Raw genomic sequence first — 26,161 nt, 5'->3', positions numbered from 1 at the left:
TAACTGAAGAACTGTTGGGTTCTCTCTTATACAACATTGTTGATTGTTAGTGAAAAAAGAATCTACCCAAGTGAGGGGACAGGTTGTGTTTGTGAACTATATTCACCTTTCTGTTAAGAGAGATACATGCTAGTACATGTATTCTTACATTTCTACATGAAGTGCAGCTTGTCTCATATTTGTCTCACTTCTGGGTAGTTAATGCAAACCCAGAACCCTGAAGAACAGCTAAAGACAGTAAAAATATGTATATTCCTCGATGATGATGCTGTCTTCAGAGCCAGCTACTGCATCCACCAGCCCCTTTGCTTCAAGACATACACCTGACAGCAGCTACCAGAACACGCTGTTCTTTTCTGCCATGCTTTGAAGGATCCAGCTGTAGCTGCTGTGACCTCTGCTGCTTCCCTCACGTCCAGCATGGGCTGTTCTGCTGCCCCTGTAGATGAAATTTCTGGTTTTTAGAAGCTATTCCTAGCACAATTCACTCAGAGTAGCATTATCACACAGGTGCTAATAGATGAAAGCTACTAAGGACACATCCCACTCCACAGCAAACAGAGCTCAAGGATTCAGAGACCTCTGCAAAAAACAGTCAAGCCCAACTTCCGCAGAGCCCTACATCGCATTATGCAGGCACAGGCATAGCTGTTTTCTCCAGACACAGGGCTCCATTTTCCAGTACATAATTTTCGCTTTGCACTAAACAGACAACAGAGTGTGAAAACTCCCTTTTTTGGGTTTGACATTATCATACATACAAGAAAACCATCTGCAGTTTTCAGCTTCAGCTCTCGCTCCAAGTTGAGATCTTCCAGTTACTTTTCCCGATATGCTTTCCAGCCCAGACACTAATTCAATCTACTCCCTACTCCAGCTGCTCTCCAGCTCTGTAAGCAATATCTGCTTTCTAACATGATACAGGAGTCACTAAATGGCACCTGAGCTGCGTTTAGGATGACATACCACAAACGACGCTCCTTGAATCCGGTACTTACCCAAAAAGGGGATGTCCGTGACAGCTGCACAGCCCCAGCACTGCTCACTCATAAAGGGTGGAATAGCACAGGTGGGACTTGACTGCAGTCCGATATCACAACCTGTCATATCTTTCTGGCTAAAGGAATCTGGATAAAGAAAACACAATGTGTATTTAAGCGATGATACTACCTTCTGGAAATATCTAGCAACAAGTGTTCTGAGGAAGAAGCTGTGACTCTGGCCCTTATTCTTACTGGTCAACAACTCTGAGGCTGATGGGGTTAATATAGCTGACTTAAAAGTCAGAATTGTAATTCTCAGCAGTAAAATACAAAAAAAAAATAGAAAAAAATAATAAAAGTACCTTTTAACATGCTGCAAAGTTAAACATGGCTTGCATGTTACCATGGATATAATTTCATGTTTATAAGGCTGTTTTTTCCAGGCAGCTAAATGCCTGCATGGGAACAAATAGTAGAGCAGGATTTTATTTGGCATTTTGCTCTGTTTATGATAACAGCTAACTACTTTTTCTGTTAAGAAGCTTTTGATTTTACTGGGGTTTCTCTAGGAACAGTTATCTTATTGGCATTAAACACATTACAACTGATCCTGCAGTTTGTGTGAGCAGAGTCCTGAACCCTGTGGCACCACTCATGAGAATCAGGGCCATAGGATCAAGTCCTCTCGTGTTTACGTATCTGCCATGGCTGATATCAGACAGAACACAGTACATGAAAAGATGCTTCAGCTCTCCCTGATGAAAAGTCCACTCCAAACCCAGAGCACAGGGGTTGAGCTAGAACTAACTTTCATTCAGCGTAAATACGTGACAAACTCTGACTAAACTCAGGCAGCAAAGTTAGGTTTTCATTTGAGGAGAGGGGCAGTTTTATTCCACAGGGTCCCAGGAAAAATCTCCAAGATGGAATCGCTAAATTCATTCATATAAACTTGATTTCAGCTGCATTCAAGCAGCAAGGCTAATGGAGTGAGAATAAAATACACACTGACGGGAAGGTAAGCGTTACCAGTTTAGAACAACAAGCCTAAATGCCTCCTTCACATCCACAACTAATTACTTGTGCCCACATCTATTTCAAAAACCGTGCGTATATTCTTACCCCACTGAATAACTTCTCCAGTGACAGTCACCTGTGACAGTCACCTGGTATTCAGCTGGACTACATTTTGTCCCTCTGTGAGTAAGACCAGGAAAAGCTTTTGGCTGCTGCTTGGTACCCTGTAGGATTGTAACAACTCAGCTGCTGTTGCTAGAGATCTGAAAATAAGATGTAATTGCACAGACAAATCTGCAGATTACACCACATCATGTCCCTCCAAATCATACGGCCAGAGTGTTTACCTCCGTCTGTGTGTTGCTGTCATGAATAGTTAAATATCTATTTCAGTATCAGAGATACATATCAGTCAAACTTGACTTTTGAAGTGGGCGGAGGGCAACACCACCCCTTTCCTGCACTGAAGTCTGCAACAAAACTGCATTTTACTCACAAACATATCTGTAGCTCTGTTGTGTTCTGACTTTAAAAAAAAATAATCTCATTGGACAGACACTATCAGCAAGTTTCTCCACTCTGTGGAGTGTCTTCACAGCCCTCCTACATAGTGAAAATGACTCAGACAAAACTACTAAATTTAGGGCATTGGTATTCTATGCGTTACGCTGGTGTTCATACAAGTAATGCCTTAAACAGTAAATTTCTGAATTAAGCATTCAGGCATCTTTTTTGTGCTGCATCTGCCACTGAAACAGAACGGCAATGAAGGTGGGCTGAGGAGGAGGTTATTTGGATCGTGATTGGGATTGTGTTTTGGCTAGAGCTAAATGTGAATTTGAATGAGGTTTGCATGTACTTTTAGAAATACCTATTGACCCAATATCGTGATGTTTGATCTCAAGTGATGAGATCATGTAAGATTAGCTGCCCTTGGGAGATTCCCTTTATCTCAGGCAAGAGACTGCAGGCTTTGACTCACGAGCAGGGCTGATTTCTCTTGGGATGACTAGATCCACCCATTCCCATTTCTCAGCATCCAACTCACTCATCTCTCTGAGGTTCCCCTCCTGCAAGGATGGCTCATGAGCAGCTGCTGAACTGCCGATTGCAAATCCGTGCAGTCAATTAAATCAGTACTTCTGCAATTCAATATAAAAGCACATAGAATTATTGCCATTTTATAATTTCAAATCACCCTCTGCTTCACAAGCAACAGCTGTCCCTGCAGCAAGGGCAGGGTACTCTGGAAGAAAGCAGTGGTGGGCAATTAAAGGTGATAAGTTTCATGGCTATCCCTTACAAGCCAGGGTTTGCAGAGAGATTGGTTCCGTGGTCACCACCCAGAAAAAGGGATGGCAAATCCCTGGCTCTAAGGGGAGCCGAAGAAGCAATGAGAGAGACAGGATGAGAACAGAAAATGTAGAAAGAGAAATGCTAAAGCACCATCTCAGTTAAGGCAGTCTTTCCTCTCTGCTTGTCTAAAACAGCCAATAAATCAGATTCAAATCAGATCAAATTCAGGCCAGAGCCAGGCCAAGAGACCACACTCTCCTTCAGGCTGACCACACCACCTGCTGAAGCCAGCAACAGTTTGGCATGGGTACCTCAGAGAAGGACATAGAAGCAATCACTCAATTATTAGTGAACTTTGGCTCTATATCTGTTTGCCAGATGTCTCCAGGAGGACACGTTTTTCTCAAATATTTTTGTTTTTTGAAACTGCTGACTAATCTTTACAAATATAGTTCATGATCTGTTACCCAATTAAAACTATGTGATTGCTAGAAGCACCCTGAACTGCTTCCACTGCACACTTCCATCAGATGCCCTTCCTTTGTTCCTCATCATTGGAATATAACTAATAAAATCAGGTTCACACACACACACAAAAAAAAAATCAGATAATCTGCTGTAGCCTCCAGAAATGCTTTTGCTGGTGTGATGTGCAGAAATTCAGCCTGGGAAGTTGGGCATCCTTGTCTAAAGGTCTGTAAAACAGGTAAAGAATAACTCTTTTCAGTACAACCAAAAGCCATACGTGTATGTACCCCTGAGGAAAATTCCCTTAATACAAAGTTTATCCTTGTCCAAACTCTGCCTGAGAAGCAGGGATTTTAAAAGTCCACAAAGTGCCCACTTAAAAGAAACTTAAAAATCCATACCTAGAGGGAATGAGGAGGGATTATTTAATCTCTCTCCTTCATCCAAGGCAGAATATTCAGAATTATTATTCAGAACATCTCTGAAAATATTTGTCCTCCTTGTTCTTGCAAAAATTCAGTCAAGAATTATTTCTCCCTAAGTAATCTGTGCTGTGATTTTACCACTCATGCATTTAGAACATTTTTCCTAATCATTGAGCCTCACCTCTTTACTTTATCACCTCATTGGGATATTTGTCCAACCAGACAACTTTGGGTCAAATTACCCAGTCTTAATACCCAGATTTTGACTGGTAACCCAGTCAGATAATATAACGAAGGATGATGTTGAAAGACGAGATCAAGAGATACACCAAGATTAAAAGAATATCTGCATATCTACTGCTCACTCTTTTTGCCTTAGTTAGCTGACCTGTAAACTGGGAAATTGCATTACTTTAATAGTAATTACTTTTGGAAATTATATTTTTTAATGATTTTAAAATCTAGGTCTGTACAGACTGTCTGATACTCTTATTCCACTACCTGTCCATGAATCCAAACCTCTTTCTTAAGTGGATTCTCATTTTCAGGTTCTAATGAAAACATTCCCTTCTTTAAACCCACAGGCAAGCCCTCCTTCGCAAGATTCAACTAACTAAAATAACTCCTTAATAACTTCCACAGAAGAAACTGAGTTGCCCCAACATATCCCAAGATAGCAATACACTGAGGTTTTTCACCATATTGCCTTTCCAAACTATATTCCAATAAAGTATCCATTGCCACTGAGGCTCGGCTACTAAACGCTTCCCAGAATCGCTCAAAACCATCTTTTCACTCCTCCTGGGGAAGGTGGCTTAAACTACACCAGGCTGTCAAAGAGGGTCTGTTCTTTCCCTCTTTCTAACTTCACTCAGACAAGTCTGTCCCTCATTTATTCCACACCTTCAGAACAAGCATGGGTAATGCTTCTCCATTTCTCCAAGCTTGTCCTTCCAAAATGAGCTGCAGTTCTGTGACTTATCCCAGGAAATCTCTAATGTGCCTGTTAGGTGTTTGACTTGATTCTATGCTACAACTTCAGATCCTTTCTTTTTTGGTTTTTCCTGTTATATCAACATTGCCCTCTTAAACTTCTAAATGTGCTACTGTAATATTTGCTCTTTTAAACTTACCAATGTTTTTCTTCTATGTGTTTCTTAATTTTTATCTACCTAGGTAACTTTTGCACTGGCATCTTTTGAACTGAGCATAAAGCCCTCTTCTCGTTAGGCTGGTGTATGGTGTGATGTGATGGACTATGGAGTTCAAGGCCAGGTTGGATGGGCTTTGGGCAGCCTGATCTGGTGGGAGGTGTCCCTGCCCATCACAGGGGGGTTGGAAATGGATGGGCTGTGAGGTCCCTTCCAACCCTAACTATTCTATGATTCTTCATCACCTAAGTGCCACCTCCCCCTAACAGGCCTCTGTAAGAACATCTGCTGTCATGCGGGAGGGAGGATCTTCTGTCAACAGCACCTGAGAAATTCATAGCCTTACCTTTAAGATCTGATATTAGCAAGTGCCAAATACTTTATTTCCACACTTTTGATGAAAAAAATGAAATGGTTTGGTATTTCTGAATTGAAACATTTCATTTCAGTGAGTTGAAACAAAGTAAAATATTTTAGTTTGACCCAGTTTGACATCAAAGAGTTTGAGTCATCAATACAGAGCAAGGATCTCTGACCAAGATTTTTCCCATGATCCAGCACTATAGTAGGTAAAAAGGGAAACTGTAATGCCCCCTTGGTTAGGTAATGCAGAGGTAGGGGTGGCTGTAAGAAATAATCAGAATACAATGCTACCTGTTGCAAAAATCCCACAGCAGTTCAGGCAGATGGCTCGGAAATATTAAGTAACACACAGCAATCCAGATCAACAAACTGTTTTGCAATGGATCAAAGTGATTCAAAACAAAATAGTTCAGTTAGACCTTCCTGGTGAGTCCTTCTTAAATCACAACTTCACAGAAACTTTGCATAAAAGTCACTTCCACAGCCACTATTTTTTAACATAATATAATTAGAAACTGTAGAAATAGATCAGTCATCATGAGTTGCTGCACAAGAAGATCAGAATACTGATTCATACATACTTTGTATACATTGAATTGCTTCAGGAATCCAGCACTTTTGCTTCTTCTCCATACCATGACAGTTCAAAAGGAGGCCTTTGCCTTCCAAAGGCTTGCACATGATGGGAAGTGATACTAATCATGAGAACAATCAGAAAAGTTTTTTAAGCCAATTAGATGGCACCAGTCACAATGACATTAGTCATCCACTCCTCAATCTGAGGGCAAGGAACCAAAATTATCATTCCTCTACTCTTGAAGCTGCAAATGACACAAGGGAAGTGTACTATTTCCCATTCTTATTGCAATCATCATCACATAAAGTGACACAAACTGCTATTTTCTGCCCCTGGTCTAGGAGAGAGCAATTACCCTCTGTGCAGGTTTCAAAAGAGAGACTTTGATCTCATTTAACTTCTTCATTTTCCTTCTCTTGTCCGTGCCTGATCAACACATGACCAAGAAAGGAAATGGGAGCAGAAAATGCTACACAGTAAGCATTTGTACAGCCTGATGCCATTAGCCTCCGCAGCTTAAGGTGACTGAGATGAGATACCAGTTAACAATGATGGTAACAGAGGAACGAGTTGTCATATATGATGACATGACTACACATCAGTGAGAATAACAGGAAAAGCATGAGAAGTGGTAAATGATATTTGGAAAAGTGCACACAAAAGGAAAACCTCCCAAAAAGTTGATAGTGAAGCATCACCTGGAGCATTAGCCTGGAGAAGAGGAGATTGAGGGGAGACCTTATTACTCTCTACAACTCCCTGAAAGGAGGTTGTGGAGAGGATGGAGCTGGGCTCTTCTCTCAAGTGACTGAGGACAGGACAAGGGGCAATGGCCTCAAGCTCCGCCAGGGGACGTTCAGGCTGGACATCAGGAAAAATTTTTCACAGAAAGGGTCATTGGGCACTGGAACAGCTGCCCAGGGAGGGGGTGGATTAACTATAATATACCAAAAAGAGATTTGTCTATGTTGATAAATCTGGAGTATAATATAGCAAGATACTCCTCTGTAAACACTGAGATACCTCCCCAGGATTTGTCATAATTATGAAATAATTCAGATTATCTCCAGAAGCAGTCTTAGATTTGAATGCCAGCACTAGAAAGAATGAACTAAGGCATGCCTGACCTAGATAAATCAGGTAATTTAGGACCGTATCTGTATCTGCATAAAAGCATGAGGAAGAGGGACAACTGGAATGGTTACTGTGCACTGCAGTTGTTGCTAGACTTTACCTTTCAACAGTACAGACAGCTGTACTGAATCCAGTTTCATTCTTTCACTATGTGAAAGACAAATCAAGAAGTTTTAGATACCATTTTTGGAAGAGAATATATCTTTACAGTTTATGGAAGATAACTTGACCACAGTGGATTAAGACTCACAGCAATCCTCTTTTTCCCAAAGAAAGACAGACCGTCCATAACCTGTAAAGATACGTTTTTAAATATATTCCAGTGTTCAAATGTGTATCTGCACCATGCTGGCAACATAAAAGGTCTCTAACTCTGATGTGGTTCCTGCGTTGTCTGGTATGAATAAAGCAACACTGATCTTAAAAGTGTTGATGTGTCCCATAGGAAGGGGAACAAGCTTTCAGTGCAGAGCATCTTAATACCAGTACACCTCTGTCTTTCTCAGTGCTTCAAAAGTGCTTCAGTGAAGAAAGCTCCAGCCTCTAACTGACCTAGATAAACTGCTGGCGTGAGGAAACCAGGAGTGAAGTTTCTGACAGATTATCTCATTCCTCTTTCTATTAGATTTTAATGTATTTCCACCATAGCTGTCTATGTGCCTCATGCCAGAAGTCAGAGCTGCCCTTGCAGAATCAGCAAAAGGGAAGATCTGTCTGTGTCTTGTCATGCAAGGGATGCTCACTGAAGATGTGGCAAAGAGGAGCCCTGGGTATATATAGTACGCACAAACATCTGCAACACATCGATCTGTCTGTGGGCAACAGCTGCCTTTGCACACATACAACACTCCAGGTTCTATTTATGTTCATTTGCATGTAAATACTGCTAATTGGAAATTAAATTCACATTTCTCTGGCTGTGAGCAAGAATAGCACACCTCTTCAGCCTAAAGTTAATGCCTAGTCTAGGCTAACCCTGGCTCTCTCCACCACCAGCAGAGACAATCAGTATCACTTGATGAATCACTCTGGCTATCTTCAATGAGGAGAGTGCTCATACACTTTGCTTAGACTCGATCCCCAGCCTTTAGACAGCTCAGGTAACACAAAATATATATCCCACTGGAATGGTCTTTTACTTTTGAATGAGTTCAATGGTCAAGACAATAGAAAAAGGAACTCAGACTGTGGACTCTTGACCAAATAACCATATAAAACTATTGTGAAATCAGTAATCAAACAACACAATATTAATAACAATAACTCAAAAGGTAGTTCTTGTAGAAGTCAACTGCTGTTCCACATGAAACTCAAGTGTGCCACAGCCTACTTGTTTGTAGACATGTATCAAATGTGCCCGGAAGGAAGACCACTGCCAAATCACACACTGTATGTGTTTTCAAACAAAGAAGAAGAAAAGTAGCTGTTGGCCTAAGGGCTTGGAAACCAGGTCATGAGATTCCTTCTGCATGATCTTAGTATACTGCATGAAACTTTCTGTCCAGAAAAACACCTGTAACCCTGCCCTTTCAACACAGGTTTGATTTAATTTCTTGACTTGCCTTCTGCCGTACTTTTAACCCTTCTGTAGAGACTCTTCCTGGGCCTGAGGTGTGTAGGTGGGGCTGTGGAAGGGAAGAACAATCTCCTGCCCGTGTGAAAGCAGCTGGACTCTCTTCTGCTGGTTTGAAAGGTCTTGCAGGGAAATACCAGGCAGGGTGGGCTGCAGGGTTTCTCTCTGCAATAGCAGCTTTGCCAGCAAGCAGAAATGACCCAAAGGATCTACAATATTAGACAAAGGTACAAGATTTGCACACAGTAGCCTCATGGTCTAGTGGTCTTGGAAGTTTCTGCGATGCTTATGAGAGGGCAGTTCAAGCCCCCTGGAATAGGTCCAGGGACTGGATCAAATTCAACTGGCTCTGAAAATGCTGTGTGATGTGACATGGCCTCTCCTGAGAGCGAACAGCATTTTATGCATGTTCATTCTAAACACATAAAGCAGGTAGCTAGATGAAATAAGGCACAGTCTGGCTCTGAAAACGTTTCTTATAGGTGTGAAAACTGCAAGAGATACACTTCATTCTTCATTTAACACATCGTTGAAAAATGACTTGTAGCTTGTTCTCCCTCTGAAAAAAAATCTAACTATTCTTTTTAAATGGGAAAGAGTAATTGAGATGTCTTTAAACATGGATTTGGCATGGAGACAGCAACGACAGTGAAATGCTGATCTGGCTGGGCTTGTACCTCCCCTGTGGCTGAGGCAGAACAGCAAATGCCAGCTACAGTTGGAAAGAAAAAGGCTTTCTGTTTGAGTCAGCACACAGCATCAGGCAGCCAGGCAGTGACTGCTCCACCAACCTCCCCCAAGCTTAGGAGAACATCCCTTATCAACCAGCCTTTAAAAGTTCAGTCATATTCAAGTGTATGCTACCGACTGAAATATGCCTATTATGCAACGTAAATTGAACACTTTAAAGAGTATTTCTTACAGCAGTTTGTCCTGTACATGTCTTTGTAGGATTTTATTTCCAAAGCTTATAAATTAACCAAGCTGTCTAGACCAAGTTCTGTACATGCTATGGACAGATACACCTCAAGTCAAGGCATCAGGAGAACATTGTCTCTTCCCTACAAGTATTTAATAAAGAATAAAAATCAGTGTATGAAAGATGGAGAAGAATATCAAGTGTACACAACATTCACCCAGCACCAATGTGTGCAAACACATCAATGGACTTCCTTTTCACTTGGTCCACATTTGACCTTGCAATGTTCATTCACATAACAGAATAGCTTTAACTACTATTCAACTAACAGAATAGCTTTAACTACAAAGTAATGTTTCAAATATAACATTTTTCAATTGACAATATGCTCCCACACTTGAATTAACCAAACTTTTAACTACCTTTCAACCTAATTTTTCATGTAGATATAATACCTATAGGAAAAAAATAGGTAGGGAAAAGAAAATATATATTCAATATAAACATGTATTTTAACAATTGACAGCATGCATCAAAGTCAACAAATCACAGAGCTCAGGCAATGCAAAGTAGTGCATGTTTTCATTCCATGTTATTGGTTTCTTAATTTAGCAAATGAGATTTTTGACTGCATTTAACGAGGAAATCGGTAAATCAATACTGGATATTCTGTAGAAGGGAGAAGCATAAAATTACTCAAGTTACCACAGAAACAAATTTAAGGAAACTGGTGCCACAAATCAAGTAATTAGGCAGAAAGAAGAATTAAAACTCTTAAAAATTTCTTGATTTATAATACTTCCTCAAGTTTGCAACATAATTATCTATTATCTTGCAGCACCTGTTCCTTCAACGCTTAGATTGGTTTTATTCATGTATTTCTAATAAAGGGTAACTACCTAAGTCCAAGTGATGAACAGTAAGACAATACTCTGTTGGGTTTCCCTCTTCCCTGAGAAGCACCGAGCACATTTTAAGTCAAATTATTCCATGCACAGGCAACACTGCAATACTGGGTACAAACAACCTCAACACAGATTACAGGATTAGACTCCTGTGTATACCCGGAGGCAGTCTAATAAATTTAAATTAAAGTGCCATCAAGTAGACAGGAGCAGTGGTTTTAGTCTTGCTTTAGAGTACAGCAAGAAACGTATCCTGCTATACATTTGCTTCATTACCAAGTTCTTCCTGCCCAAAAGCAAGTTGTCCTAAACAGAAGCAGCCAGAGAACTTTGAAGGTTTAAATCCTTATCATCTTTTAGCTGGACATCAGCAAAGATCATTACTTCTGTAAGGCAGTGCAAAGAGTTGGTGCTTTCACTGTGGGACTCTAATTTGATAAGGAATTGAGACTCAAGCCAAATCTCAGCAAAAAGAGACAGAAGAAAGGGTACATCTTCCTCTTTTTTTTTTTTTTTTTCTTTTTTCCCGTCCTCTACACAGAACATTACCAAACTGGCCTCTAGCGTAGGCTCAGCTCACAGAAATAATTCTTGACAGCCCATTGGTGGAGAGTCCGTTTCCTTCTCCTTTCAGGTTGAAAAGGAAACTTTCTGTGAGTTTACTGTAATGGAGTGTTTGTCTGTAAAAGAAACAGCCTGACCTCTCCAGCCACAAGATGAAATACCAGCAGCCCACTCTGTCACTAGTTCACTATTAGGAAATTACATGGGAGGAAAGACACAACACAAATTCACAGTGAGGGGGGGGAAGAAAAGGAAGAAAGAAAGAAAGAAGAAAAAAAGCTATCAGCAGTGGTGGGAGTGAATGAACAAGCTTAACACTGAAGCCAGTAAAAAGGAAAATACCCTATGGCTAATTGATAATAAAAGGTTACTTGAGGCAAAGGGTCAAATCCTGAGCGTTGTAAAGCGGCTCAGCTTCTCCAGACTCAGCAAAGCAACAGTGATTTATAGCAGCTGCAAAAAGTCCCAGGAGACAGAAAAACCCAGATATAAAAATGGAATTGGAGGCCCACATTTTGAGAAGCTTCCACTCACTTTTAGTACCAGACTGTGGTACAGAGGTGACTCTGAGGGTTTGTTTCTGCGGGGGAGTTCCTGTGAAGTAAGCTGAAGTGTGAATTTACACTGCATTTACTGCTGGGTCTTTAAGTAGGCTGTAAATTCATACCCTAGCCTATTTTGCAGGGATTTCCCCACGTAGATAAGCCCTAAATTGGTCTCCTAATCATGGAGGCATACAAAATAAATAGATGTTTTCAAAACTGCAGACCCACACAGGAATTTCTCTATTGCTTGCGGTAAGTGGCTACCTGATGTTATATACTGTATTGCAGTCTTGCAAGTTCATGGTGCCCTTCTTTTCTCCATTGACTCCCACTGCTCTCAACATCTCTCCACTTCAAGAAACATCTTTGAAACTCCTAGCCCCATCCCAGATTCATGCCAGATTTCCATGCCTCGGCCCCTGGTTCTTCCCTTCCCCACCCCATGTCCCACATCTGGAAGTCCATGTTCTCCTTACCTACTCTCCTCTCACCCTCAAGAGGAAGCAGTAAGACTGTCCTGGTGCAAAGACGTCTCCTCCTACCAGTTCCTTGCCTCTAAACCAACCTAACCATGTCCTGTCCCTTCACACCTCACCTGTTCCCTTAAAGCACTGGATCCTTGGGTTAATGAATGCCTTTTGAAACCTCCTTCAGAAATATAAAAGCTAACTGTATGCACACAAATGCTAAGGAACCAGGCAAGACTATTCACACTTTCTTGGCTGAGGGATGCTTTGACGTGTAGCTGAATGGGAGGCCAGAGGCCTTCAGCAGGAGACTGAGGAAGCAGCTAGAATTGTCACAGCTTCATCAAGGTCCTCAAGCTAGGCAGTTTGGTCTTCAGCAGGCTTAAGTGAGCAGCCTAAACCACAAAAGGCCTGTGCTGTCTCCCTGCAAGCCACAGTGAGGCTGTAACAGAGTAAAGTTTACACCTTGACTAATCAGGGACTTTTAATCTGGCTAATCTGGACTTCTTTAACAGCTGCCTGTGTTGTTTTGCTGTGCCGACTCAGGCACTCAGTGCAACAGCATCAGCTGAGTCCCACCTCTGGCTGTACCGTTCTAACACAGTGACAGCACTGTACCCTGAGGGATCCTTCTCAATAACTCAATTTAGTAATATCCTCTGCCACCTGATGCAAACATCAGGTTTCTCAAAAGTAGCTCGAAACACTGTTCTTCAATGAAATCCCTGATTTTTCAAAGCTTTAAAAAGAAAGTCTGTTAACACTTAGAAGTTTGAGTCCTAAGATCAATGAGGAAAGCAAAAAGGCATAAACTGTCTTTTGATATCAGCAGAAAGAACCAGCTGCAACAGTCATCACAAACACTACAGCATTCCATACTGTCCGTATCTGCTGGAGCAGGTAATTTCAATCTGAAGAACAGGAACCATGTCATAAGAGGTACAAAACTGAAAAAGCAGCGAAGTAGCGATCCTTCCAGCACTACCCTAAGCATAAATTTCGTCTTTGATAAGCACGAAGATTCTGCACAATGAACATCTCCGTATACAGGACGAGCTCAGAAGCCTTTAAGAGCTAAGGTTTATGCATTCCCTCCATTCTATCACCTCAGGCTTTTCTTTGTGCCAACTTTTGTGCAACTGAGTTGTACCAGCAAATGCACTTAAGGAAAGCCAGCATCTGAGCTTCACAGAGAAATCTTCAGGGAAAGTGAAGTTTATATTATCTCAAGAGTATTTATTTTGTGTCTGTGCTTTCATCCAAACGGAAAGCACCAACAATACAATAAGAGCACCCAAACTGCACCAAACCAACACCACGATTAACTGTAGCTCACAAAAACACTGTTTCACTTCAATCCACAGTGTTAGAAAAGTAGCAGAAATTTTGAAAGGTACGTTAACTACCAGAGAACAACAGTTGCATCATCAAATGATGCAAGTAGAAGAGAAGTTTGGATACTCTGGAAAAAAAAAAACAACCTTCTGTGTGAATTATTTGCTTAGCTGAAATTTCTCTTTTCATCTTGCCTGTTCAAGAAGAAAACCATATATCCATATAGGAGATAGTGAAAATCTGAGGTTTCAGAGATGATCGGATGTTATGCTGATCTTATATCACTCACTTCAGCAATACAATCTACCACGATTCCAAAGGCGCAGCAGCAAGGACACTTCCCTGCTCCCCCATGGGCTCCACATGCAATATGTCACCTATGACCAGACTCAATGTCATGCACAACCAAGATGACACAGTATTAATGCCATGGGGAGTTGGGCAGAGAGTCACTCTTCAAGTCAGGGTGCACGTAGCGGTGGCTGCTCTACTCAAAGGCTGTACTGAAAAGTAAAAGAACAGCCTACATGATCATGTTATGAAACCTTGTCTCATTGCACTTATGCAAAACAAGGCTGAACTTCTACTACAAAAACAACCTTAGTTCAGACACTTTGCGGGTTCTGAACACTTGGTAACTTGAATATTTCTTAATCAACTATAATGTTATTAACGTACCCATACATCTCTGTCTTTGCGTTCTGGATGTCCTGTACCAATTTTAAAGGACTATTCTTTGAAAAGAAGGAAGCCCCCTGCAACTAGCTTACCTCAGGCAACCCATGCAGAACCTGAGACAGACAACAAAGTCCTGGAGTACAGGGAAAAAATTATGGAGATATAGGAAAGCGGTGTGAAAAAGAAAGCAGACAACAGGGGTCATTGCATGAAGAGGATTCTGAAATAACCTTGTACACGCCAATACTTCTCTCTGCTGAACAACAAGGAGACACAGGGTGTGAAGGGAGTAATGGTGTGTTTTCACAGAGGTAAACTGTACTAGATTTCCACCTTAAGTCTCAAACTTACTACAGCAATATTTTGTTTACACATATGATGTATCATCGGGATAATGTGTCTATATGAATGTATGAACTTTTGAAAGAACATTTTATGTTCTTAATTTCCAGGGTCTAATTTCTTTCGTTTGTAATTTTCCCAGGCTATAGATTTCCTGTCTACCATCTCCCTCTCAGTGTTCAAATCTCCAGAGCCAAGCTGCTCTAAGTCCTTACTGAGCCTACAACTTAAACAATAATGGTGATAACCAGCAGCATATTACCTAAAAAGAGCACCCCAGAGAATTCAGTTATCAAAAAACACCCAGCAAGGCAAAGGAACAAGGCCCTTTATGTTAATTTAACAACCTACTATCCCCTGAAATTATTGTCAATACTAATCTACTTATCTAGCAACTAAACAAATGTGAATGAGTTTCCTATGCAATAACACGCGGCTTAAACCTTAGAACATTTCAGGCAGGGCATGATTCTCAAATAAAAATCAGGCCTTATTAAACCTCTAAGGAAATTCCACATAAACACAGTATCAAAAACAGCCAGAGACATAGAATCATAGAATAGTTAGGGTTGGAACGGACCTTAAAGATCATCTAGTTCCAACCCCCCTGCCATGGGCAGGGACATCCCACTAAATCAGGCTGCCCAAGGCCCATCCAACCTGGCCTTGAACACCTCCAGGGATGGGGCAGCCACAGCTTCCCTTGGCAACCTGTTCCAGTGTCTCACCACTCTCATGGTGAAGAAGCTCTTCCTAATGTCCAGTCTCAATCTGCCCCTCTCCGGTTTATGCCTGCTTCCCCTGGTCCTATCCCCACAAGCCTTTACGAATAGTCCCTCTCCACCTTTCCTGTAGCCCCTTCAGGTACTGGAAGGTCACTATAAGGTCTCCTCTTAGACTTCTCTTCTCCAGGCTTAAGAAGCCCAACTCTCTCAGCCTGTCCTCGTAGGGAAGGTGCTCCAGCCTTCTGACCACCTTTGTAGCCCTCCTCTGGACCCGTTTCAACAGCTCCACATCCTTCTTGAGGAATCCAGAACCGGACACTATTCCAGGTGAGGTCTCACAAGAGAGGAACAGAGGGGCAGAATCCCCTCCCTCGATCTGCTGGCCACGCTTCTTTTTATGCAGCCCAGGACACAGTTGGCCTTCTGGGCTGCGAGCACACATTGCCGGCTCATGTCAAGCTTCTCATCGACCAGCACCTCCAAGTCCTTCTCTGCAGGGCTGCTCTCAATCACGTCATTCCCCATCATGTACCGAAAATGGGGATTGCCCTGACCCAGGTGCAGGAAAATACAAGCATGTAAGAATCTAGTCTTAGTTTTAGTCAAAATTCAATGATTATTTTTCAGTTGTTTCAGTTGCAACATTTTCAGATGTAATGGAGAATTGTCCTTTGAGAGCTAACCAGCAAAACCAGCGCAGCTCTCCTCCCTACGCTGTCACGCAGTAGGGAGGCCTTTATGCCCTGCTAAATGTAAAATATTTTAGAAAAACAAAACCAGGAAATGAACTGGGATTTGGTCAAGAGTTCATGCTGGCTGAATCACTGTGGTGTGGAAACCACCAGCTCTAAAGATGGAAAGTCCGGAGCCATTCACTCCCTCATAGAAAGAAAAAAAAGAACAATAACTTTAAAAAAAAATAATGAAAAAGGCATCAAAGATCCATTTGGCTTGCTGTAAGCTCCATGAACATCTGAAGCACAGGAAAGGCTACCTAGAGATAGGTGCCTTGACCTTTTTCCTCTTCACCTCTTTCTGAGCACAGCCAGAAATTTGATCTACATCATAGTTTTTCATTTGGGTGCAGTAAGGATTGTTTAAATGTCACTCCCTGACTCAACATGCAGAAATGCTGTAAGGTCATGGCACTGTTTCTTCTCTCCACATCCTGCACCTATTGCCCTCTTCTGTCCTTCCCTAGGACAAAAAAAAAAAAAATCTACATATTTTACAGATTGAACATGGCCAATTTCTAAGTAGAGATTCATTCAGACTTCTTTGGATTGCCTTTACAATCTGAGAGCTTCCAAGGAAATACCACTTAGAAGCAATAAGCAATTAAGGCAAACTGTTCTTGGACAAAGACACACAACAATCACCATATTTAGTGAGGCAACACAGTCATTTTGAAAGAGGCCTGGAAAATCCTAACAGTGTTAAAATTTATCTTCGTAGCTGCTGACAAGATCTAGTAGAGAAGTTTGTGTTCTGCTTGTGCATTTCATTGTCTTTCATAAGCCAAAATCTTATTAGCAAATCATTTTAGTAATGTTCAAGAGCAATACTGTTGTATACGCCCACTGCTTGTAGCAAGGGTAACGGTTCCTGACAATAACCTATTTTCCACACAGTGGAAGGGACCTTAAAGCTTACTCAGTTCCAACTGCCCTGCCATGGGCAGGGACACCTCCCACTAGATCCGGTTGCTTATAACCTCATCCAACCTGGTCTTGAACACCTGGCATATATAAACGTGCTATACTTGGGTACCAAACACATTTGTCTCAGCTAATCATCACATTATTTGACATAATCCTGTCACTATAGCTAAGAATCCCATCAGCTTTCTGATAATATTCAGACTCACCTGATCGCCACACCTGCAGCAGCCTTTCTGGCTATGCTGGTTGGAACAACCAAGAGCCGCAGCAAGAAAGGAATTTATCTGTGCTGCAAAACAAGAGGAAAGATAGTCCAGCAGCTAAACATGCTAAGCTGAGGAAACCCAAGATCAGTTCTGCAACGTTTCCTTACACAGACCTATCTACATCATTTCTTCTCTCCATGCCTCCGCTCTGTAAAATGGTACTTTTAGATAACAGGATGTGTGAGAATAAATACAGTATGAAATGGCACATTGACAGGGAACATGGAAATACCTCTGAATCTATGATAACTCCCCATTAAAAAGCAGTCATTTTTTTTAACACTCAAAAATGAATGATTCCAGAGAATGTCACAGTGGAAGTGACTCACAAAAGACTGAAGAATCAACACTGTTTCCCGAACTGAATTCAGTTTTGTGAGTACAAGTTTTAAAGGGTTCATTTACTGTACTGATTTCATTTGGAAAGCAGTCTTTGAAAATTATAACCAGCTTTGTACAGAACAAACAACCAGCTAGCAGTAATGTTATTTCTTAGCACTGGTCACAATGACCAAGGAAGCCTTTCAACACAGCGAGAATGTTCCAAAATGTCTTAAGAAAAAGATCTACACAAACTTCACCAAAAACATGGCACTCTTGTGCACTAGTTTTGCACAATTATTAATGGAGATGGTGTTACAATGTGCTTCTAGCCCTATCAAAATTTCACGGGCAATATGTCAGGAAGCAATCCATCCTGAAATGCTAAAATAGAGTAACCTTAAGACAGGTACCAACTTTACCAAGGAGTTCTTTATACTGAGGAGAAGGCGGACAATGCAAAGCTTTAGTTAACTTCAGTGTCACCTTGCATATGTCTAAAAGGCATTTTTTTCCCTTTTGGAGGGAACTTACTCACTGGATAATACTGTTTCATTGGAGAGAACCATTCCATAATCCTCCTTTTAAGATGTATCTTCAAGGAACTGCATGGTTTTTGTTGTGGTTTTTTTTTTAAACACACTTACACAGCCTGGCATCAACCATCCTCACTTTCTCTTTCCTGGAGGGTGTACCCTGCGTTACAGTTCCTGGTAACTTCTTCAAGTGCTGTAATCCTTTGGGCTTTCACTGCTCTCAGTTCCATATGCTGCCAGCACATGAACTAGTGCCTTTGGAGTATTTCCTTTGCCCTGACCCTGTCACCGCTCCCACCCTGAAGTTTGGCAGGGTGCATCTACATTAGCGTTCAAGTCTGGAGCAGCAATGTGCTTTTGAAGGCAGCACCTCAATCATCCAACTTACCATGCTTTGCTTTGCATCACAGAACAGTCCCCAAGCACGCAGACTGGATTCCTTCCAGAGGAAACTAAGCTGGAAGAGGTACTGCGGTAGCACAGGCAAAGCACAGCAGCTGCACACAGCACACGATCCAGGAGACCTCCCTAGAGCTGCAGCTCTTCAGGTCCACACCTAGTTGCTACTATACTTTCCAGGCAGTATCAGACATCCATTCTCCTTCAGGGAAACCTATCAAACCCTTTCTACTCTTTATAACCACCCAAAACTTCCACTGCTCCTCTCCACTCTCCCAAAAAAAAGTAGCTTGATGCCTGTCTTTTCAGGCACTGACCCAGCCAGCACCTCCAGTGGATCATGATGACAACTAGTCTTTGTTAAAACTGTCATCCTTGCTTATTTGCCAGTATCCTGTCACTCACCTCTTTGCCTGCACCTACTTCTACTCTTCCTTCCTTTCTTTTGGACTCTCTTGTTGTTTTATGATTTTAATTGCAATTAAGCTCGAACGCATCTCAAACACCAAGTTAAGCTGAAATAACTCATCTTTCATGACTTCTTTCATTTTATGTGACTGAATTTCTACACAAGTTCTACCAGTGCAATCTGGAACTTTGTGATATCTATAGAGAAATCATCTCTCATTTCTTAATTAGCTGAGCACAGTCTTTTTTCTTCGTGAGCCGACCCAGGACACATGAACTGAATGGAAGTTCCTCAGCTGACTGCAGCAGGCAGTCCCCTACACGCACTTAATGAAGTCACTCAAACAAGCGATACTATTTATGTTAAATTTCATGACTATATGACATTCAGACATAACCATGTGTGTTCTGTGTCTTTTGCGAACACATTTTTCACATTATGCTATCTGAAAAAAAATACTGGTTTTGTTCTAATGTAATTGTAAGAATGAAATTTATATACAAGACCTTTAGAAAACAGAGACTCACCTCTAAATGCAAAGAACAAACATTTGCATTACCTATTTATATTAAAATATGCAGAAATTTCCAAAGTATTCAGTCAACTTATAAATTTTTATAACTTCTTCAAATTGTTAACATTTTTTTAACACACAGCATTATTTCAGCTTTGTGGAAGGCTCAATAACAATCTTTCTGATCTGGAAAAAAAGGAAAGAACATTATAATAAAGAATGCAGAATAAATAAAAACAAAACAGTACAAGCCGTACATCCACGCATACAAAGACAACTTTCATGGTGAGCTATAAGCAATTATAATAACACAATGTGCTGCATGTTGATTTCACCAGTGAAAAGAATTTCTCCAGTTATTGAAGACTTTCCTGGCAGAATTTCAGAAAAAAAAATTCTGACATTCTCCCAATCTGACTTCTGTGCAATGCAAGTCATGCACATTTTAAACACCGATGAATAATACTGCCTTTCTTCTGCGAACTGTTAACAGCTGTAGAAACTATTATAGCCTGCTTAAAATCATGCCTCTGTAGTCAATACTCTCCAGACACTTAGCAATACTAAAGCTATTCCTGGGGCTAAACTAGAATTGCTATGTGAGTACAAAGTTTGATTTATGTTGAAATGAAACAACAAACATCTGATCTTTTCTTTTTAAATAGCCATTCATATAAACACAAGTATCAGCTGCATAACTAGAAAGTGATGTCCCGAATTTACAGAAATTAGACAAAGGAAGACCACCCACAGTTACCTTCAAGAAGAAAAGATTTGTCAGAGGGTGAAAGATTGCTGGCGAAGATACTTTGTGCTGTCACGGCTGCCCTAATGCCCTCATGGTGAGCCTGTGGTTTGTGACAGTGATGTTCCATGAATCTAATTTTTTAAATCTTCTGAAAGACAAAATTGATCAGCATCCCAGTACCATATCCCAGTGATGCTATCATCAGCTGCTCTCACGCTGATCACAGGGGCAGTGGACTGCCTAATAAAATTATGCAGATGCATCCAACAGGGAGTCAGGGTCTCAGTGTGCTGACATTCTCTCACATCCCAAAGCACAGGTGGGAATGGGAGAAATGCTCAATTGTGGTTCCTCTGACATTTTTGAAATGATGGTTGGGAAGAGAGAGGAAAAGACACAAGTGGAACAAGAGCAGACCTTGAGATACCTATAAAAGTTCAGATACATTCTATGGATTCAAGTACATCACTAAGATGAGCTGAAAATACAGTTTTGATACCTCACTCCCACAAACTGCCACCAAAGTTCCTTTACTTCTCTATACATCTTCACCTTCCAAAAATAAAAACACATAAGTAAATACAGTCACATTTGTGGAGGGTTTGTGATGTCTGACAAAGATAGCAATTAATTTGACCAGTAACAATAATTAAGTGAGGATTTAACTAGCTTGAAGTAAGACACATCCTCCAGAAGAACACCACAAATTGATCAGGGAGACTTTAAAAGCCTCAAATCAATGTTCCAACTTCTTCTACATTAACTTTGAATTTTTAGCCATTAAAGAACCTACAAAGGTGAAAGATAACCTCATAGCTTTACTTCTCTCAGTAAATTACTTTTTTTAAAGCACCCATTTGCATCTTCTAATCAGAGTTCTTTGAGAAGTTTCACTGTGTACCAGTATTTCCCCATGATACACAAGTACACCTCCACCTTCTCCGGCAGACATGCAGGTACCAGAATAGCCTGTCTGCTCTTCGGCTGCCCCAGATTTTATCAGAGTTCTCCACACACAGTCCTAGTGCTTGGCTGGGGAAAATGTTACTGGGTCATACCCACAGCAAATTCAGCTGCTTTCTGAAAAGCTGCTATTGCTAATCCCACCAACTAACCTTCACTCTGGGGACAGCCTTTCCTAAAAATGCACACGATCGGTGCGGATGTGCAAGGACAGGAACTCAGTCTTACTAAAAGTTGCATTGCCCACCACTGCTGTAATGGGACTGTGCAAGACTGAGGACTGCAAAGGCAAAGCAAAGCTTCAAATTCCAATGGTAGACCTAACACGCAGCAGAACTGCTGTAACTCTCTTTACTTTCGGGTCAACTTCAACTTCTTGTGCTGGGCTTGAGACCACTGTTATTTTGTGGAAAACTCCCTTTGACTTTGCTCAAGACGCCGGTCTACATTCGTACAGCCCTGTCCCAGTCTGCTCCAAATCCCTCTGCTTTTCTTCCTCCTTTCCCACTCTCTTGCTCCCTCTACTTATTCCTTTTGTTCTTGCATGTCTCTTTTTCTTCTCTGTGCTTTGAGCCCTATTGCATGCTGCCCTCTAAGCTAAAAACTCTCTCCCTGGGAGGGCTTTGGATGTCATATCTCAATGAATCTGGGATAAGAGATTCAATGGCAGTAAAGCTGGCCCATATCATTGGGTCTCTCTTGCGAAGCATCATCTGTCCTTCCTCCTGACTCTTTGAACAATCTCATCTTGTCTTTATTTAGCATCTATAACTTTACTCCTTTCTTCTCCTTAGCTGTTGGCCTACATTTCATATTTGCTAATTTTGCACACTTAGACTGAGAGCTCCTACCAGCAGAGTACAAAGTTGTTGGATTTCTCCTTCCTTTGTCTATAAAAAGGTGTGCTATTTAAATGTCTCCCATAACAATGGAAAGAGATGATCATTTTACAACACTAAGACACACGGAAGGGGAAGGTGTGTGCATAACAGGGAAGAGGACCCACCATTTTCTTAAATTCTAATAGGTATCTAATAAATAACTTTTTTTTTCTAAAAACACTGACCACATCCAATGCAAAAAGATATTGTTTAGGAAAAAAGCATTAAAAAGGCACCAAGGTTACTCGTAGATATTGTACCCTCTGGTCTGGGAATTTTAGCTGGGCTCTGCTTCTTAATTCAGCACAAAGCAAGGCTGCAATTATAATCCTCCAGGGACTGCAAATGAAAAAAGTTACATTCGAATCAACCGATTTCCAAGGTCACAAATTTGAGATCAGGGCAGCAGGAAACCAAACGGCATTAAAAATTTACAAAATATATACAAATCGTGCAACTAGGAAATTCTCACAGGTATTCTCCTAACACCAACTTGATTTGCTAAATTCAACAGTCAGTAGTTCTGTTGAACAGAGCAAGAAAAATCCGGCTGTGGGTTACAAGGGCACATAATCTATAATGGGAGGCTGACTGTGGACCACATGGAAAATTAGGCAGCTTGGACTGCAGACAAGCTTAGAGAGAGGGCAAAGCAATGACTATTTTGAGAATCCCTATTGGGCACAAACCAGCATTCCACTACAGAGTGCTGATAACATACATGAAACACCCCAATGGCTACAACAGGGGCAGAAAAAGTCAAATAACCCTTCAATAGGAAAAAAAAAAAAAACCCAAACCAGATTTGAAGTGATTCCATCCATCACAAGAGAGAAATGAAACGGGGAAATCTCCAGCATGTAGGCACGCTATAAACTTGAGAACAGAGCTTCCCAGCAATGGGGTCAGGAAGATCTGATCCTCGGCACTAATTCTGGAATGCGAAATCTTTTAGACAGGTTACCTCCACACCTGAAAACTGAAAAGCTCTCAAGCAATCTTTTGTTTCCTATTATAATAATTACATTTCACCTGCTCAGAACTGAATGGTATCTGACATCGTTATCCTAACACATGCAACTATCTATCCCAACATGTACACAGCGTCTTTCATCGTGGGGAGGGACTATGAACACACAGGGCACATAATACCGTCAACACTTCCCATTTTGGCTGGTATCACTGCGCTAGTGCCGTCCACAGGCAGGTGCTGTCATTTCTGACAAGCCTGTTGGATAACAGTGACAGGAATCTGTCAGATGCAGCCCACACGCAGGCCGTGTCCCGCACGGCACACTGACCTCCTCCAAAGAAGCTTCATTTTTAATTTCTACTGAATGTGTTACAAATACCACCTGGCAACGTGCAATGTATCACAGAAAAAGGGAAAGGCTTAACGGTCAAGAAAACCCAAGAGGAAAATACCCTCTGATGGCAGCAGCGGGCTCGTCAGAGGACATGCTGTGCCTGGTTGGGTCGATGGGTTGAATCTTTGTGTTTGAGGGACGCCTGGCCCATCAAATGAGGCAATGGGCAAAGGCACCTCAGTGATTCTCATGCAATTCCATGACCTGGCAGTTGCCAGAAAATTAGTGTTGTCATAAATATGATTCTAAAGCAGCCTCAGGCTTTTCCAAGAATAAACCACAAGTGCCTTTACCCTCACAAGATCGTATTCACAGCACGCGCAACTCCTTTTTTTCCAGGAAAAAGCCCTGTGCCAATGCATAGGAAGATGCGTGTCAAAGACCTTTGACATCGTCTCAGTTCAACCACACAGCCTGTCATCCACTCTGACCTAGGACAAGGAAATTCCAGGAGAACTACTTACTCCTGCTTCCTGCCATCTTTATACCACTTGAGGTGTGAAGCTGATGGAGATGAACTACCAGTTTCACTTCCTAGGCAGGCAATGAAACATCGGAGGCTCTTAACTAGCAGAAAAGCCTTGGTACACCTAGCGGTCACAGCTCAGAGAGCTTCTGCTCCCATGCAAGAGGTTATCAGACCCACAGCAGAGCTTTAAACATAGCTTAAAGTTATGGGACTGCCCACCAGAGCCTGTCAGACAAACACGCTCCCTCTCCCTGCCCTTCTGTGAGCAAGCTCTCCACTGCCAGGGACAGATAGATTGGAGAGGTGGCAATACCTTCAGCTACACAAATAGGTTTGGGAGAGCTCTTCTGCAATGCACTCGGAGCTTGGGTTCAGTACGTTATGCAACAAGATAATTGCAGTATTGTGTCTTCAAAAAAAAAAGTAAAACATCTCTGAAATGATGAATTTCGGTTTTGGAAATTTTATTAAGACCAGTGCAGAAGCTGGTAGCAAAGAAGTGATTCATGAACACCAACAATGTGATTCATCAGCCCCTCGCGCTAGCAAGTGATATCATTGCACCACATCTCCATGAGAATGGCAGAAGAGAAGCATTGTTTCACAGGACAGGAGAGAGCTGCATTCTCCAAAATAAAAGTACTAAATCTGCAGGTGTCCATGACAAACAAGAGGGGGCAGATTGTCAGTGCTCTGGGCAGTGAGTCAGGTGCCCCGCACGGTGACTATCAGGTGCTTATAAGCCCTGCTGAAGAATACCAGAACATTTCCAATCTGGTCTGGGATAAATTGCAAGCTCTGGATATATTGTACAATTACCCCACACCACAGCCCAATCAGATTCTTCTCTACCTGATCCATCACTCTTCACTCCATCCCTCCAGCCACAAAAAGAGAAGTCTTTTCTTGCTCCCTGCTTAGCAGCCACATAGCAAGCTTGCTCTTGCCTTCTCTTACCTCAGTCCCCCGCTCTCTCTGACCCACTAAATTGCCTCCAGTCTCATTCTTGCCAGAGATCTACACGCCTGAACAGGACGACTACTCCCCAACTTTGTGCTGCCCAATACAGCTACCCAGTGCTTCTCAGGTCAAAAGGCAATGGACTGCTGCACACCCGGCAGGTCTAGGGAACACCAAAGCCTCTCCCAATCCCTGTGCTACACTGATTCTTACCTTGCGGCTCACACTAGGGAGAAGCTTGACTATATGTATGCAGCTGGGGAGGCAGAAAGTGAGAGAGTTTTAGTTTTCAGCACACATGCCGTATATTTTCTTCAAGAGTGACGTGCTGGATAACAGCTTTTTTCAGTTCTTAAAACAGTACCATGTTTTGGACATGACCATGCTCTCCGCAGTTGTTCTGGGTGGTATCAGCTTGTCAGCACCTCAACGCCCTAAGCACGCTGCACTCTGCCATCCCTTGTCGTTAATATCTGCCCTGTTGGAAGCAGGCAGCAGCAGGCTACGTAACAAACTGAGGATGACAAGCTGACTTTGCCCAGATTAGGAGGGTTTTCTTTCTGGCAGTCTTATTCCTTCTCCTCAGCCTGTCCTCTGTGTGTCAAAGCACTATCCCTCCAGTTCACCTGATAGCAATGCTTCTTCCTCACCTACAAAATCCTTCTCAAAACCCCTACACCTCTAGTACCTAATGTCAGCAGCCTTAAGCATTTGAAAGACAGTAAAAGCCAGCCCGCCGACCAGCTCTGCCGGAAACAAGGGACACCTCAAATCCAGGGAACTGCCAGAGAAGAGAGTGGTGAATTTTTGAATGGCTCAGTTTCTCCAAAACTCCCTTAACCCTTTGCGGGAAGTCTTGTGGACCTGCTGCTATGTGGATCTTCTGCCCCACAGCATGCCAGAGGCCATTGCCAAATCAAAGCTTTAGGAGCGCATGGAGGCACATTCAAACAGCACTGGAGAAGTAAACTGCAAGTGAGAACAAATCCTGTGCCATGCAAAATGTAGGCAAGTTGTATTTATTTTGCCACGGCTCCTAAACCCCCAAGAACTTGCCTTTTAACACAACTCGTATCCTCCCATCTAGCAAGCTCAGTTCCCTGGAGACTGGTGCTACAGATGAGCTGAGCAGCAACGGGATTTCCGAGGTATCTAGCCACATTCGGTGCCAGCCAGAGCAACGCAAGATTCCTCATGCAA

At 41.9% G+C, this 26,161-nt stretch overlaps 1 protein-coding gene across 1 annotated transcript in view; it reads right to left on the bottom strand.

The window, feature by feature from the left end:
• Window positions 1-26,161, bottom strand: part of RTKN2 (rhotekin 2) — a 202,326-nt gene that overhangs the window by 171,295 nt on the left and 4,870 nt on the right. The window contains exons 2-6 of the mRNA XM_054070960.1: window positions 19,619-19,759; window positions 17,335-17,417; window positions 2,983-3,142; window positions 999-1,127; window positions 324-439 (exon numbers count right to left, since the gene is read on the bottom strand). Of these exons, the coding sequence (XP_053926935.1) occupies window positions 324-439; window positions 999-1,127; window positions 2,983-3,052 (315 nt within the window). The 5' untranslated portion in view covers window positions 3,053-3,142; window positions 17,335-17,417; window positions 19,619-19,759. The remainder of the gene's footprint in view (window positions 1-323; window positions 440-998; window positions 1,128-2,982; window positions 3,143-17,334; window positions 17,418-19,618; window positions 19,760-26,161) is intronic.

The sequence above is a fragment of the Cuculus canorus genome, chromosome 7 (genome assembly GCF_017976375.1).
Source record: "Cuculus canorus isolate bCucCan1 chromosome 7, bCucCan1.pri, whole genome shotgun sequence".
Taxonomy (NCBI): domain Eukaryota; kingdom Metazoa; phylum Chordata; class Aves; order Cuculiformes; family Cuculidae; genus Cuculus; species Cuculus canorus.
This window is presented reverse-complemented; position numbering and strand designations above follow the sequence as displayed.